Here is an 18041-nt window from a genome sequence, read left to right as displayed (position 1 = left end):
CGATTTTTCAAAAATAGCAGACCTACAATTTACAATCAATTTACAATTTAGGCATTTAGCAGACGCTCTTAATCCAGAACGACTTACATTAAGCAAGAACAAAAGCATGGGAATACATCACATAAAACAGTGGAATATCTATATAATGAAACTATACATATAAACTATACATATATACTATACTATGCTATACATATGTACTATGATGTGCTATGACCTACAAGCTTGTAGATCTGCTATTTTTCAATAGCTAAAGTATAACAATGCTTAGTTAAAACACCAAAAGGGGTTCCCGCCCAGAATGGGTTAATTTCATGGACCCCCCAGTTTCACACACATTATGCTACGGACCCCCGATTTAATGGCATTTCTATCTCTGGTACCCCAATTTATATTGTAAAACCACTGTTAATTTAACGCTGAGAGTGTACAACTCTCTCTCTCTGAGTTACAGACCCATAAGGGTCCATTTGGTTCCTAACTATCTCTAATTGAGCTATAGGTACCCCCTGGAACTCCCTCAAGTACCACTAGGGGTCCCCAGACCCCATTTTGGGAACCCATGATTTACAGCTTAAAGGACCACTTCACCACTTTTCAACATCTCTTCATATAATTGGTCCTCACTAATGTTCATGATAAAACACCACCATTTTTTCCTACTCAGTCTGTGTCTCATAGGAGGGCTTTGGGCAGTTCGGACACCCGTCCACCAGTGACATCATCATTAGGCAGATTTGTTTTAAAATACATTTCGATTTGTATTATCGTGAGAACGATGGCTTCAACTTTTGCATTGCAACTTTTCAGGAAAAGAAAGCCTGCCGTTTCTATTAGCTTGGATTCACCATCGATGATGTCACTGGTGGACGGGTTTCTGAACTGCCCACAGCCTTCTTATGAGACACAGACTGAGTAGGAAAAAATGGTGGTATTTTATCATGAACATTAGTTAGGACCAATTATAGGAAGAGAAGTTGAAAAGTGGTGAAGTGGTCCTTTAACATTGCTCTCAAAAATGTTTTTGAAAACAATTTACAATTTACAATTTAGGCATTTAGCAGACGCTCTTAATCCAGAGCGATTTACATTAGGCAAGAACAAAAGTATGGGAATACATCACATATATAAAATGCATTTATCATGAAACATGCGTAAGCTAAGAACGTAACTAGAACATATCTATATAATGACACTATACTTTTAAACTATACAATACATATATACTATACTATGCTATACATATGTACTATGATGTGCTATGACTACATACAATGCAATTATTGTGCTGTCTACATGACATGCTATAAGTCTGTTTCAAATGCTATCTAAGTCTAAAAAGTGCTATCTAAGGGGGTAGGATAAGTGCTATGGGCCATGATGGAGTCTGAAAAGGTGGGTCTTCAGACTACGGCGGAGGATTGGGAGTGATGCTGCAGTTCTGATTGCAACGGGGAGTGCATTCCACAGTTTTGGGGCCAGAAGGGAGAAGAGTTTGGGACGTGTGGAGCGTTGTCCCGGCGTTTTTAGTGAGGGTACTTCCAGCTTTCCTGCGTTGGCTGATCTGCGTGCGCGGGAGGGTTTGTAGGGTTCCATCATGCTTGCAAGATATGGGGGAGCCATACCTTTGGTTGCTTTGAATGCCAGCATCAGAGTTTTGTATTCTGTGCGGGCAGCGACTGGGAGCCAGTGCAGGGAGCGGAGTAGGGGGGAGACATGTGAGAATTTTGGCTGGTTGAAGACCAAACGAGCTGCGGCATTTTGGATCAGTTGGAGAGGCTTAAGTGCACATGCCGGTAGGCCAGTAAGGAGCGAATTACAATAGTCAAGTTATGACAAGACTGTTGTCTGGATTAGGAGCTGGGCTGATTCCTGGGTGAGGAACGGTCTAATTCGTCGTATGTTATAGTAGCTGGGTCCCAATTCGTTATAATCGTGCACTTGGTGACAAGTTTTAGATTTTTGGCATGGTGTTAGGTATGGTTATAAGGTTTTCAAAAACCATCGCAAACGAGTTGGGCTCGCCCCCTAGTGGTCTGTTTGCAATGAATCCAATGCTGGCCTATTTAACATTGGATTCATTGCAAACGGACCACTAGGGGGCGAGCCCAACTCATTTGCGAAAACCTCATGCCCATACCTAACACCATGCCAAAAATCAAAAACTTGTCACCAAGTGCATAATTGTTATGATTTTGTATGTATTAAATCCCAGTTTATAGGCATTTTAAGCTTACTGAGGCCACCGTGGACGCCATCTTGAAAATGATGCCTTTCCAAAAGTTATTTTCACCCACATTTTTAATGTTATTTAGCATACCCAATACTAATAGAATCCATTGGAAAATCTATTTTATCAATTATTTTGGTTTTTAACCATATACTTTAATATTTGATTAATTGCAAACAGACCACTAGGGGGCGAGCCCAACTCGTTTGCGATGGTTTTTGAAAACCTTATAACTATACCTAACACCATACCAAAAATCAAAAACTTGTCACCAAGTGCACGATCTTGTTGATTTTGGACGAATTGGGACCCAGCTATAGGACGAATTAGACAAATTAGACAAAGCAGTACCCAGAAATGGATTCTATTTGATCAACTCACTTCCTTCCTTGTTTTCTGACAGTGCTCCAGCCCTGCAGCTGGGCAGACAAGCTCACAGACAAGCTCACAGACAAGCTCATAGCGCGCCACCGAGTGGCGCGCTATGAGCTTGTAGGTCTGCTATTTTTGAAAAGTCGTGAAAATGTGGTGCAAATCTTTTAATATATTTTTCAGAGCGAATATTTTTAACTAAAATATTGGCTTCTGGGGGGGTCCCTGGAAGTACATATTTTGAGATGGGGGGGTCCGCGGCCCAATAGAGATAATTCTGGGGGTCCTTGACATGAGAAAGGTTGAGCACCACTGACATAGAAAAGTGGGTTTTTCAGAAAACTATTCGGATTTAGAAGCCTTTTTTTGAATCTCCATCAGTCCAAAATGGGTTAAGGAATACCTTTTTTTGTTGTGTTTTGGGTCAATTTATTAATTTATGTCATTGTCGGGACATAATTCCCGACAATTCCCGTGATTAACCACCCTCCCTGCCGGTGAATTATCTCCCGACAATGACCAGATATTCTCCCTTAACTTAATTGCACATATACATTTAAGGTTTGATTGTTTTTACTTGACACTTGGCAGTGTAAACGTATGTTTTCTCATTGAATTGGATTGATCGAATTGAATTGCAATACATTGACAAGGAGGCCCTTTTTTTACTGAACAGTCAACACTATACAGTTAAGTAGCAATGACTACTATCAGAATATATATAGAGCTACAGTAGTTAAGTAGCAATGACTACTATCAGAATATATATAGAGCTACAGTAGTTAAGTAGCACTGACTACTATCAGAATATATATAGAGCTACAGTAGTTAAGTAGCACTGACTACTATCAGAATATATATATAGAGCTACAGTATTTAAGTAGCAATGACTACTATCAGAATATATATAGAGCTACAGTAGTTAAGTAGCACTGACTACTATCAGAATATATATAGAGCTACAGTATTTAAGTAGCAATGCACCAGCACAGACTAAGAAGAAGGTCATGAAACACAAGATTTAATTCACACGCACGCACGCTCGCTCGCGTGCACACACACAGACACACACACACACACACACACACACACTCGCCCACTCACTCGGAGAGGCAAGGTGCATCAGCTTGCTTTGATTAGTGGTTCAAAGGCTGCAGGTACAAAATCCTTTTCTAAATGGTTTATTTTTCTGTGGGCTGCTGGAGCTGAAATCCACTCTGTAGAGGCTCTCATGTTGCAGCTGTGAGGAGGAGGAGCACCGTGGAAAAGAAATGTGTGTATTTTAGTTATGGATTGGGGGACGGCTCTCATGTTGCAGCTGTGAGGAGGAGGAGCACCGTGGAAAAGAAATGTGTGTATTTTAGTTATGGATTCAAATTCAATTCAAAGGGGCTTTATTGGCATGAAACAATCACAAACAAATAGGTACTGTAAATTTAATTTAATAATATTTGGACTGCTGGACAGCTGACAGTAGGCTCTCTTTACTCTTAATTTATTTTAATTTTTATATATATATATATATATATATATATATATATATATATATATTCTATTTTTAAGAGTAAAGAGAGCCTACTGTCAGCAGTCCAAATATTGTGTGGCACAATTTATATTGATTTTACAATATAAATTGGGGGTCCCAGAGATAGAAATGCCATTAAATGGGGGTCCGTAGACTAATTCAAGTCAAACTGGGGGGGTCCTTGAAATTAAACTGGTTGAGAATCACTGCTAGAGCCGTAAACATCTTCTCTTATGTGGCTCCCTGCAGGTATATCTTTTCAAATGGGGGCCAATTAGTGTCAATTTGGGGGTCCTTGTCAAAGGACCTTGAAAAGGTTTGGGAACCACTGCCATATAAAACATCCTCCTCCTTCACCCAACAGATGGGTGTGTGTGGGGGGGGGGGGGGGGGGGGGCGGGGGTGTTTGTGTGTTTATGTATGATTATGTATATGATTAATGATACTTAGTAATGATGGAAAGGGGGTGGGAGCAATAAGCTTTGCTTCTTCTCACTCCTTTTGAATTTGCTTTTTTATTATTTTGTACTTATTCTGTCGTTTCTGTTTATATTGTTTTAAATTGCTTATTCAAATAAAGATTTCAATTCAATTCAATTCAATTCAGATGTAGGAGTTTTGTTTATAGTCACTAACTGAGTTTTCAAACTCTCCTTGGGTGATTGTGATCTGTCGGAAGTATTGTCTCTCTCTCTCTCTCTCTCTCTCTCTCTCTCTCTCTCTCTCTCTCTCTCTCTCTCTCTCTCTCCTCTCTATTTCCTGCTGTGTCCATAATACGATTAGTCTCTCGACCTACTGTACCCTTCCTCCTCCAAATGGTTGCCACCTGCCTGCGTTGGCAGACTTAATGGCATGTTTGTTGTTGTAGATGGACTGTGATTTAATTGTGTAATAAAAGGCTTATTGAAAAGAAATGCCAGTGTGATACAGACCCACGCACTCGCACGCACGCACGCACAGTCACAGAAACAGACACACTATTGATGTTTAGTTGAGTGTGTGTGTGTGTGTGTGTGTGTGTGTGTGTGTGTGTGTGTGTGTGTGTGTGTGTGTGTGTGTGTGTGTGTGTGTGTGTGTGTGTGTGTGTGTGTGTGTGTGTGTGTGTGTGTGTGTGTGTGTGTGTGTGTGTGTGTGTGTGTGTGGAGTCATTAGTCTCATCATTTCAGACACAGATGCTTTATTGGTCTGAAGGGACACAGTGTTGAACATTAGGTTGTATTAAAACATGAACACATACTGTGTGTGTGCACGCACGCACACACACACACACATGCACGTGCACGCGCGCGCGCACACACACACACACACACACACACACACACTTGAGCAGTGAGTCAGCGGCAACGTTTAATGGTTTAATAATGCGCTCTCTGTCGGCTGTAAACCTCACACGTCCAAAAACTGTTCCTTCTCAGGATTCAAGTTCAAAAGCAGCTTTTGGAGATCTTGCAGATCTGCTATTGTTGAATTTCGATGCTGTTTGCGTGACGCTGTAGTGTGTGATCGAGCAGGACTTTCATTTCAGAAAAAAAACAACCTCAAAAGTTTGAATATTATGTTAGATGAGAGGTCTCTGCCCGACAGCGACGATATTAGTTCATGCTAATCATAATAATTGTTTCGTGAATGTTCATGGCTTCTCTCTCTGTGTGTGTGTGTGTGTGTGTGTGTGTGTGTGTGTGTGTGCGTGTGTGCGTGTGTGCGTGCGTGCGTGCGTGTAGGTGGCGGTCTGGTAGCCATCACAGCGCTGTTGGACAGCTCCAAGGTGATGTATGGCTTCTGTTCTCTGAAGGAACCAAACGCTGCTCTACCGAGATACATCCTCATCAACTGGGTTCGTTTCCTCTTCCTTCTGTTCTCCTTTCTGACACAGTGTTTTATTCACACAGGTTTGAAGGACCACTTTTCAACTTCTCTTCCTATAATTGGTCCTAACTAATGTTCATGATAAAATACCACCATTTTTCTGTCTGTGTCTCATAGGAAGGCTGTGGGCAGTTCAGAAACCCGTCCACCAGTGACATCATCGATGGTGAATCCAAGCTAATAGAAACGGCAGGCTTTCTTTTCCTGAAAAGTTGCAATGCAAAAGTTGAAGCCATCGTTCTCACGATAATACAAATCTAAATATATTTTAAAACAAATCTTGTTTAAAAAATAAATCTGCCTAATGATGATGTCACTGGTGGACGGGTCTCCGAACTGCCCAAAGCCCTCCTATGAGACACAGACTGAGTAGGAAAAAAATGGTGGTGTTTTATCATGAACATTAGTTAGGACCAATTATATGAAGAGATGTTGAAAAGTGGTGAAGTGGTCCTTTAACAGTCGCTATGTTTGTTCATATAACCCATTTAGGCCTGACGTCGAAATTAAAAAAAAAACTTTTTTAAAATGTATTTTTTTAAAGAATATATATTCAAAGCTTTGCACCACATGTTAATGATTTTTCAAAAATAGCAGACCTACAAGCTCGTAGCGCGCCACTCGGTGGCGCGCTATGAGCTTGTAGATCTGCTATTTTTCAATAGCTAAAGCATAACATAATGCTAACACCAGAATGGGATAAGCTGGTCCACCTGGCTCTCATTGACTGCAATGCATTATTCCCGTGGTTCCCAAACTTTTTCATGTCAAGGACCCCCAAATTGACACTAATTAGCCCCGCAGACCCCCATTAGAAAAGACATGCCAGGGACCCCCCCATGAGAGAAGTTTACGCATCTAGCAATGATTCTCAACCCGTTTAATTTCAAGGACCCCCCCCAGTTTGACATGCATTAGTCTACAGACCCCATTTAATGGCATTTCTATGTCCGAGACCCCAATTTATATTATGAAATCAATGTTAATTTAACTCTGAGAGTGTACAAACAGAATTTATATTGTCCAGTTTAGATCTAAGGTGACAAGAAGTGATGTAAATGGTAAATGGTGCATTTATATAGCGCCTTTATCCAAGGCGCTTTACATATAGATTGTGCAAATTACATTCACCAGCACATCAGGAGCAATTAGGGGTTCAGAGTCTTGCTCAAGGGCACTTCGACACTAACTCTGGGGGAGCCCGGGTTCGAACTGGCAACCTTGGCGGTTGCCATCCAACCACTCTACCCCTGAGCCACCGCCAGATCAAACTGGTGACTCTTTACAACAGACTTGTAGATGTGTGACTTAAAACAACTTGCAGAGTAAGCTGTGTTGTTGATTGGTTATAAAACCAGGCTATGCTGTTGCTAACACTTTAGTCTACAATGTGATGTTGTGATATTTTTCTACACCAGCGGTGGCGTTTTGTCATTTCAGTCAAAGAGGGACTCGCTAAATCGATTCATGACTGTAAACGCTGAGGACATTTTCAAGCACACTTCAGTGACACTTCAAGGGTTATTCTCAGACTGTGACCGTGTCTTTGAAGAGCAGACATTCTCTGATCTGTTCTGGGCAGTGAGAAGAACATCTTTTCATTCATAGGTTGAATGAAACATGAACGCACGCACGCACGCATGCACGCACGCACGCACGCACGCACGCACGCACGCACGCACGCACGCACGCACGCACGCACGCACGCACGCACGCACACACGCACATTTAGACAGCTCTGCTGTGAAGAATGCAGACCTTGAGCAGGTGAATATAATGCTGAGGACATTTCAAGTGCTCTTCAGTGACATTGCGAGGATATTCTGAGCCTTGTGACTCACTGTACTCTGATGTCTGAGGTACACAGTACTCTGATGTAGATGTACTCTGATGTACTGACATCTGAGGTACACAGTACCGATGTAGATGTACTCTGATGTACTAACATCTGAGGTACACAGTACTCTGATGTAGATGTACTCTGATGTACTGACATCTGAGGTACACAGTACCGATGTAGATGTACTCTGATGTACTGACATCTGAGGTACACCGTACCGATGTAGATGTACTCTGATGTATTGACATCTGAGGTACACCGTACCGATGTAGATGTACTCTGATGTACTAACATCTGAGGTACACCGTACCGATGTACATGTACTCTGATGTATTGACATCTGAGGTACACAGTACTCTGATGTAGATGTACTCTGATGTACTGACATCTGAGGTACACAGTACCGATGTAGATGTACTCTGATGTACTGACATCTGAGGTACACAGTATTCTGATGTAGATGTACTCTGATGTACTGACATCTGAGGTACACAGTACTCTGATGTAGATGTACTCTGATGTACTGACATCTGAGGTACACCGTACCGATGTAGATGTACTCTGATGTACTGACATCTGAGGTACACAGTACCGATGTAGATGTACTCTGATGTACTGACATCTGAGGTACACAGTACCAAACCGATGTAGATGTACTCTGTTGTACTGACATCTGAGGTACACAGTACTGATGTAGATGTACTCTGATGTACTGACATCTGAGGTACACAGTACTGATGTAGATGTACTCTGATGTACTGACATCTGAGGTACACAGTACTGATGTAGATGTACTCTGATGTATTGACATCTGAGGTACACCGTACCGATGTAGATGTACTCTGATCTACTGATGTCTGAGGTACACAGTACCGATGTAGCAGGCCAGGCAAGGGCTCAGAGGTAATTTGTCCCCACAAGTAATGAATTTGCATTTTTATAGCGCTTTCCCGAGTGCTCAAAGCACTTCACAAAGCAGTTCATTCATTCATACATTGGGAGGTGAAGCGGCGAACAACAGTCGACGCCAGCGTCCTCACTTCCCCACATTCACACACACCAATGGTGGCGAGCTCACACCGACCGACTCAATGGAGGCAATGTAGGGTTCTCAAACAAATTAGAGAAACGGTTGGATGGCACTTACACAGTATACACCCGCCTTCTAATGAGAGCACAAAAATCTGTGTTGGAAGAGCCACCCATCGACTAATCTAATATACGGCAAACCTTCCCCCGACGTGTTTCCTCACTAGAGTCCGATCCAGAAGAACACAGTTTTTCCGGCCACTGCTACAGAGCTGACGATGTGGTTGTATCTCCCCTTCTTCTCTGGAAACCTAGAAGTAGAAAACTGTCGTTCCCTGATGTCATCACTAGGAGTAGGGACACACGCATCAGTAAGCAGGAACTGGGGGAATATGGCAATGAAGGAACCGGGAATGTCTTGGCGTGGCATTGGGTGAAATCCAATGATCTCGACCGCGGTCGAAAAATGATGATGATGATGATGAGATATAAGCGACCGTGAGAACCGTAACGTAACTCTTCCTCAACTGTGATGTGCTTCCAGGTCGGAGAGGACGTCCCAGACGCCAGGAAGTGTGCGTGCGCCAGTCACGTCGCCACCATCGCAGACTTCTTCCAGGTTTATACACACTTTATACTCTTATACTATTTAGATAGCATCTTAGCTACTACTACTTTTTCTGTGATGTATTTCCATGCTTTTTGTTCTTGCGTAATGTAAATCACTCTGGATGAAACCATTTTTTTTTTTTTTCTTTAAAGATATTTTTTGCGGCTTACGCCTTTTATTGGTTTTTGAAGGGACAGACAGTAGGCTGACAGGAAACGGGAGAGAGATGGGGGAAGACATGCAGTAAAGGCCGTGTCGGGCTCGGGAGTCGAACCCGCGGCACACTGCGACTGGATTACCAGTCGGGTGCCCAGACGGTTACGCCACCGCCTGGGCCGGATTAAACCATTTTGACCTGAGATCAGATTCTAAAAATGTCTTCTACATCCTGACAGTTTTCTGAAAAAGCTATGTTTCTATGTCAGTCGTTCTTCGATTTTTTTAAAAAAATAGCAGACCTACAAGCTCGTAGCGCGCCACTCGGTGGCGCGCTATGAGCTTGTAGATCTGCTATTTTTCAATAGCTAAAGTATAACAGCACTAGAATTGCATTGTATGTAGTCATATAGCAGTGTTGTTTTTGGCAGCAAATTTAGATTTTTTGTTTTTAGTCATAGTCTCTTGAATATAGTTTTCACTTAGTTTTAGTCACATTTTAGTCACCTGGAATGTTTTAGTGTAGTCCTGGTTTTAGTCGACTAAATCTACAGTTGATTTAGTCGGCTAAAATGTATTTTGGCGGGCCTTGATGCCGTCGTAATGGCTGATTTTACACTTGCTGAAAATAGCCGATCTGCTATTTTCACCATGCAACCAAGTCTAAAATTACTTATACTGGATCTCTTGTCCACTAGTCCCTTCCTAACATTTAGTCTAGTTTTTATTTGTTGAAAACTGTGTAGTGATGTCACAGTGTAGTGATGTCACAGTGTAGTGATGTCACAGTGTAGTGTCTGTGGGAACAACCGCACAATGTGCGTCTTTAAAACCCATTTTGGGCGGGAACCCCTTTTGGTGTTAGAATTATGCTTTAGCTCATAGCGCGCCACCGAGTGGCGCTCTACGAGCTTGTAGGTCTGCTATTTTTGAAAAATCGAAGAACGACTGACATAGAAACATAGCTTTTTCAGAAAACTGTCAGGATGTAGAAGACATTTTTAGAATCTGATCTCAGGTCAAAATGGGTTAAAAGATGAACTAAACTATACCGTTTCTTATTATCCCTGGTCAGCTGCTATAATTTCCCTAGGGAAGATATGACAGCCAGTCAACTAACTATCCCCCCCCCCCCCCCCCCCCCCCTCTCTCTCTCTCTCTCTCTCTCTCTCTCTCTGTCTCTCTCTCTCTTTCTCTCTCTCTCTCTCTCTGTCTCTCTCTCTCGGTCTCTCTGTCTCTCTCTCTCTCTCTCTCTCTCTCAGGGAGTTGATGTAATCATAAACGCTAGCAATATGGAGGACATCGACCCGTCCGCGATTGGCCAACGCCTGACCAATGGGACGACTGCAGGGGGCGTGGCCAGCCCTGTGCTCAACCGCCTGAAGACGAGAGAGGACGAACAAGGGGTGAATGCGGTACATACACATGCACGCACGCACGCACGCACGCACGCACGCACGCACGCACGCACGCACGCACGCACGCACGCACGCACGCACGCACGCACGCACGCACGCACGCACGCACGCACGCACGCACGCACACACACAGCAGTTTGCTGTGTCACTGAGAGTCATTGTTAACAAACACAATAGTTCTTTGTCTGTCTTCCGTCTTGCACACGCACGCACACATGCACGGCGCACGTGCACGCTCACGCACGCACAATGACAGGACACAGTGCTGCTACAGTGCTGAGTCATCAGGATGCTTGTTAGATGTTGTGTAATGGTTGATGAAATGACCTCTCTACTGTACACACTACACACACACCGCTTTAATTGATGATGTGATGATGTCCTGTCACAGGTCACTGGTTGTTGTACATGTGGCAAAAATTAAACCTATAGAAGTATAGAAGTTACTTATGTGTACGTGCGCACGTGGGTATGTTTATGACCTTGGGAGCACGTTTCAAGGGCAGTTGTGGTTTTCACGCACGCACGCACGCACGCACGCACGCACGCACGCACGCACGCACGCACGCACGCACGCACGCACGCACGCACGCACGCACGCACACACACTTGCTATTGACTAACAATATTCTCTCTCTCTCTCTCTCTCTCTCTCTCCCCAGGGTACTGTGTACGAGAAGACCAATGCTGAGATCGAAATGAAGAAAATCAATAGAGAGGAATTCTGGGAACAAGCCAAGGTACGGAGTCATACAGACAGACAGACAGACAGACAGACAGACAGACAGACAGACAGACAGACAGACAGACAGAGGAAGATGCTCAATGCTTGCAGAACACAATTAGGCCAATAACTTCTAATAATTTGCATATTTGGACAAAAAACAAATAGCCCCCTCTCTCTCCCCCCCCCCCCCCCTCCAGCGTGAGGAGGAGCTGCGTAAGGAGGAGGAGAAGAAGAAGCTGGCGGAGGAGCGCCAACGCTTTGAGGAGGAGAGGATGGAGCTGGAGAGGAAGGAGCAGGAGGACCGCGAGAAGAGATACCGCGAGAGAGAACGACAGATAGAGGAGCACAGGTACCCCCCCCCCCCTAAACATTTGTGACTAAATTTGACTGAGAGACTGCCATCGCGCAAATTCCAGCTTTTCACCAGAGGAGAAAAACTTTTTTTTTCTTCAAAATGAGTTAATATCACAGGCAGACTCTTCACATACATGTTTGAAATAAGTGCTTAAACACATGCTTAAACATGTAGCTAGGTGTAATGTTAGAGACCACAGAAGTGAACCTTTCAAGTCGGTTTTCTGCAAGACATTACTCTATAAGCCATATCTCCAAAACTGGTGGGTCAAACTGAACAACCAATATGTCAATTTGAAGCTATGATTCCCTGCTTTCATATGGCATTTCTCCTCAGGGTTTCCTCCGGGTGTCGTCTCTATTAATATATACTCTAAGGTCACCACCCACTGTGAGAAACCCTGGTCTGCTGTACATACATGTAGGTGGTTGCGTTTCCTTCCTTCCCCTCCTGGCTGTAGTGGCTCTATGGTATGCACAGCACAGAATAACTCACTTTCACAGAAAGGAACTGGTTGGAATAACGTGTTCTTTCCATGTGCGCTAACGTCCAACCAGGGAAACTCCCCCCCTGTCAAGGTGTAAAGGAGCGACTTGGACCCCAGTCCCTGGGTAGGCCTTTCTATACACATTTGAACAAACTAAAAACAATCGACCATAGTCTGAGTCCTCTTTACTAGAACACATTACCGTCCGTCTCTAGTTTTAGACCCATAGTTTGAGTCCTCTGTCCTAGAACACGTTACGGTCCGTCTCTAGTTTTAGACCCATAGTTTGAGTCCTCTGTCCTAGAACACGTTACCGTCCGTCTCTAGTTTTAGACCCATAGTTTGAGTCCTCTGTCCTAGAACACGTTACCATCCATCTCTAGTTTTAGACCCATAGTTTGAGTCCTCTGTCCTAGAACACGTTACCATCCATCTCTAGTTTTAGACCCATAGTTTGAGTCCTCTGTCCTAGAACACGTTACCATCCATCTCTAGTTTTAGACCCATAGTTTGAGTCCTCTGTCCTAGAACACGTTACCATCCATCTCTAGTTTTAGACCCATAGTTTGAGTCCTCTGTCCTAGAACACGTTACCATCCATCTCTAGTTTTAGACCCATAGTTTGAGTCCTCTGTCCTAGAACACGTTACCATCCATCTCTAGTTTTAGACCCATAGTTTGAGTCCTCTGTCCTAGAACACGTTACCATCCGTCTCTAGTTTTAGACCCATAGTTTGAGTCCTCTGTACTAGAACACGTTACCATCCATCTCTAGTTTTAGACCCATAGTTTGAGTCCTCTGTCCTAGAACACGTTACCATCCGTCTCTAGTTTTAGACCCATAGTCTGAGTCCTCTGTCCTAGAACACGTTACCATCCATCTCTAGTTTTAGACCCATAGTCTGAGTCCTCTGTCCTAGAACACGTTACCATCCATCTCTAGTTTTAGACCCATAGTTTGAGTCCTCTGTCCTAGAACACGTTACCATCCATCTCTAGTTTTAGACCCATAGTCTGAGTCCTCTGTCCTAGAACACGTTACCATCCATCTCTAGTTTTAGACCCATAGTTTGAGTCCTCTGTCCTAGAACACGTTACCATCCATCTCTAGTTTTAGACCCATAGTTTGAGTCCTCTGTCCTAGAACACGTTACCATCCATCTCTAGTTTTAGACCCATAGTTTGAGTCCTCTGTCCTAGAACACGTTACCATCCATCTCTAGTTTTAGACCCATAGTTTGAGTCCTCTGTCCTAGAACACGTTACCATCCATCTCTAGTTTTAGACCCATAGTTTGAGTCCTCTGTCCTAGAACACGTTACCATCCATCTCTAGTTTTAGACCCATAGTTTGAGTCCTCTGTCCTAGAACACGTTACCATCCATCTCTAGTTTTAGACCCATAGTCTGAGTCCTCTGTCCTAGAACACGTTACCATCCGTCTCTAGTTTTAGACCCATAGTTTGAGTCCTCTGTACTAGAACACGTTACCATCCATCTCTAGTTTTAGACCCATAGTTTGAGTCCTCTGTCCTAGAACACGTTACCATCCGTCTCTAGTTTTAGACCCATAGTCTGAGTCCTCTGTCCTAGAACACGTTACCATCCATCTCTAGTTTTAGACCCATAGTCTGAGTCCTCTGTCCTAGAACACGTTACCATCCATCTCTAGTTTTAGACCCATAGTTTGAGTCCTCTGTCCTAGAACACGTTACCATCCATCTCTAGTTTTAGACCCATAGTCTGAGTCCTCTGTCCTAGAACACGTTACCATCCGTCTCTAGTTTTAGACCCATAGTTTGAGTCCTCTGTACTAGAACACGTTACCGTCCGTCTCTAGTTTTAGACCCATAGTTTGAGTCCTCTGTCCTAGAACACGTTACGGTCCGTCTCTAGTTTTAGACCCATAGTTTGAGTCCTCTGTCCTAGAACACGTTACCGTCCGTTATAGTTTTAGACCCATAGTTTGAGTCCTCTGTCCTAGAACACATTACCGTCCGTCTCTAGTTTTAGACCCATAGTCTGAGTCCTCTGTCCTAGAACACATTACCGTCCGTCTCTAGTTTTAGACCCATAGTCTGAGTCCTCTGTCCTAGAACACATTACCGTCCGTCTCTAGTTATAGACCCATAGTCTGAGTCCTCTGTCCTAGAACACGTTACGGTCCGTCTCTAGTTTTAGACCCATAGTCTGAGTCCTCTGTCCTAGAACACGTTACGGTCCGTCTCTAGTTATAGACCCATAGTCTGAGTCCTCTGTCCTAGAACACGTTACGGTCCGTCTCTAGTTATAGACCCATAGTCTGAGTCCTCTGTCCTAGAACACGTTACGGTCCGTCTCTAGTTTTAGACCCATAGTCTGAGTCCTCTGTCCTAGAACACATTACCGTCCGTCTCTAGTTTTAGACCCATAGTCTGAGTCCTCTGTCCTAGAACACGTTACGGTCCGTCTCTAGTTTTAGACCCATAGTCTGAGTCCTCTGTCCTAGAACACGTTACGGTCCGTCTCTAGTTATAGACCCATAGTTTGAGTCCAGTCTGTCCTAGAACACGTTACTGTCCGTCTCTAGTTTTAGACCCATAGTTTGAGTCCTCTGTCCTAGAACACGTTACCATCCGTCTCTAGTTTTAGACCCATAGTTTGAGTCCTCTGTCCTAGAACACGTTACGGTCCGTCTCTAGTTTTAGACCCATAGTCTGAGTCCTCTGTCCTAGAACACGTTACGGTCCGTCTCTAGTTTTAGACCCATAGTTTGAGTCCTCTGTCCTAGAACACGTTACCGTCCGTCTCTAGTTATAGACCCATAGTCTGAGTCCTCTGTACTAGAACACGTTACCATCCATCTCTAGTTATAGACCCATAGTCTGAGTCCTCTGTACTAGAACACGTTACCATCCATCTCTAGTTATAGACCCATAGTTTGAGTCCTCTGTACTAGAACACGTTACCATCCATCTCTAGTTATAGACCCATAGTTTGAGTCCTCTGTCCTAGAACACGTTACCGTCCGTCTCTAGTTTTAGACCCATAGTTTGAGTCCTCTGTCCTAGAACACGTTACGGTCCGTCTCTAGTTATAGACCCATAGTCTGAGTCCTCTGTCCTAGAACACGTTACCGTCCGTCTCTAGTTTTAGACCCATAGTCTGAGTCCTCTGTACTGGAACACGTTACTGTCCGTCTCTAGTTTTAGACCCATAGTCTGAGTCCTCTGTCCTAGAACACATTACCGTCCGTCTCTAGTTTTAGACCCATAGTCTGAGTCCTCTGTACTGGAACACGTTACTGTCCGTCTCTAGTTTCAGACCCCTAGGCAAGGAGTTCCAAAGGTTTTCCCCCTTTTACTGAGAAGGCAGACGAAGGAAGTGCGAAGGAATTGTTACACCATGGGAACAATACAGTTACCACTCGTTGAGGCTTGTGTAGTTGCTCTACCGAAGACTGTCAACCAGTCCAGAGAACAGAGGTGAAACATGACCATGTCACGGACCTCTCCGGGGGCCTCCTGATGGTCACGGACCTCTCCGGGGGCCTCCTGATGGTCACGGACCTCTCCGGGGGCCTCCTGCTGGTCACGGACGTTGTCCGTGACCATCAGGAGGCCCCCGTAGAGGTCCACGTCCTCCCATGTGACCTCCAGGGCCATTAGCAGCATTCTTGAGTTAGACAACGCCTTCCAGGGACTTTTCCTGCTGTGTGAGCGTCCTTGTGAACTGGGCAAAAAAACCTGCTTTCTGCTTTGCTGCTCCAGTTTCATGTAACAATCTACAGCTCACTGCGTCACGCTGAAACGCTATAATGCCCCAATATCCTCCTATGGACAATTTAATAACCTGCTCTTAAATCTCCCAACCTCACAATGTATACTATTTCTGACTTACTATCTTACTTATATATGTATGTGTATTAATTGTTGATTTGTGTGTGTGTGTGTGTGCGTGTGTGTGTGTGTGTGTGTGTGTGTGTGTGTGTGTGTGTGTGTGTGTGTGTGTGTGTGTGTGTGTGTGTGTGTGTGTGTGTGTGTGTGTGTGTGTGTGTGTGTGTGTGTGTGTGTGTGTGTGTGTAATGAGTATAATGAATGTATAATGAGCGTGTTAATGTGCACATGTGCTTAGGAAGAAGATGCTGGAGGAAGAGGAGGCCAAAGAGAGACAGAGGAACCAACCTGCTATAGTAAGTGTGCGCACGCGTGTTTGTGCGTGCGTGCGTGTGTGTGTGTGTGTGTGTGTGTGTGTGTGCGATGATTGATGAATGATTCATGTGTCAGTTTAATCAGAGAGCCTCAGGTTATTCCTGAGCTTTTTCAAAAACCTCAGGAAGTTCTAGGAGACCGAAACGTTATTACATTAACCCATTTACATTACATTTACATTACATTAACACCCTTTTGGTGTTTTAAGCATTATGTTATGCTTTAGCTATTGAAAAATAGCAGATCTACAAGCTCGTAGCGCGGCACCGAGTGCCGCGCTACGAGCTTCTAGGTCTGCTATTTTTTTAAAAATGGTGAAAATGTGGCGCAAATCTTTCATATTCTTGAAACCTTTGCTGGAACAACATATTTTCAGATGGGCGTCGGCGGCCAATTACATATAGTTTTTGGGGTCCTTGACATGAAAAACTTTGAGAACCACTCACATAGAAATATAGGTTTTTCAGAAAACTCTCAGGATTTAGAAGGCATTTGTAGAATCGTCCTCACCTAATATAGGATGTGTAACATTTGAATTGAAACAAATGTATTGTTTTTGCTCTGGTATAATGCTCACAATAACCATTCCACATGAAAACACATTCCACGCGTTATAGTATAATTGACAAGATACCGTGACATGCCGGGATTGTTTAATTACCTCTGGAGCATACGCCGAAGTATTTGCACCTTTGATCCATGAAGATCTGCTTGAAAACGGTCCCATGATTTGTTTTTGAGTCACAGACAAAGAGCAAAGCGGGCTAAGATCGTCTATACCCCCTCGTTTACTTTGCATTGGACTCAGTTTCCCAGAAGCCCTTGCAATCCCGCCGGCGGTTGGTTGATTTCCGGTTATGTCATCATAATGCGTCCGCCTCGTCACAATGTCAGTGTCTCCACACCAAAACGGTCGACAGCCGCGCACGTCTTAAGCTGTGCGCAGCTTATTTTCCAAGTTTTTAGACAGCTGGTGGATGGAAATTAAGCTCCGCGGACGACTTGCGCGGAGGAGAGCGTTTCCAGGAATCTGGCCGTCGCACAAGTCTTCCGCGGAGGTGGAGCATCTTTTCCATCCACCAGCTGTCTAAAAACTCGGAAAATAAGCTGCGCACAGCTTAAGACGTGCGCGGCTCTTTAGATAGTGTGGCAGCACCTTGTCCGTGACAAAACCGGATTTTCATAATAACCATCTAACAACGGCGAATTAAACACATAAAACAAATAGCGGGTTTAG

The 18041-nt window shown here is 43.9% G+C and overlaps 1 protein-coding gene across 2 annotated transcripts in view; it reads left to right on the top strand.

The window, feature by feature from the left end:
* Positions 1–18041, top strand: part of dbn1 (drebrin 1) — a 130820-nt gene that overhangs the window by 78117 nt on the left and 34662 nt on the right. Inside the window, exons 3-8 of one of the 2 annotated variants that reach the window (XM_079507348.1) lie at positions 5849–5961; positions 9407–9481; positions 10891–11034; positions 11709–11786; positions 11971–12122; positions 16728–16785. In XM_079507348.1, the coding sequence (XP_079363474.1) occupies positions 5849–5961; positions 9407–9481; positions 10891–11034; positions 11709–11786; positions 11971–12122; positions 16728–16785 (620 nt within the window). Of the gene's footprint in view, positions 1–5848; positions 5962–9406; positions 9482–10890; positions 11044–11708; positions 11787–11970; positions 12123–16727; positions 16786–18041 lie in introns of both variants that reach the window. The other variant, XM_079507347.1, reaches the window with a different exon arrangement.

The sequence above is a fragment of the Electrona antarctica genome (genome assembly GCF_951216825.1).
Source record: "Electrona antarctica genome assembly, chromosome: 8".
Lineage (NCBI taxonomy): Eukaryota > Metazoa > Chordata > Actinopteri > Myctophiformes > Myctophidae > Electrona > Electrona antarctica.
The sequence above is the reverse complement of the archived record's forward strand: the minus strand, read 5'-3'. Positions and strand labels throughout refer to the sequence as shown.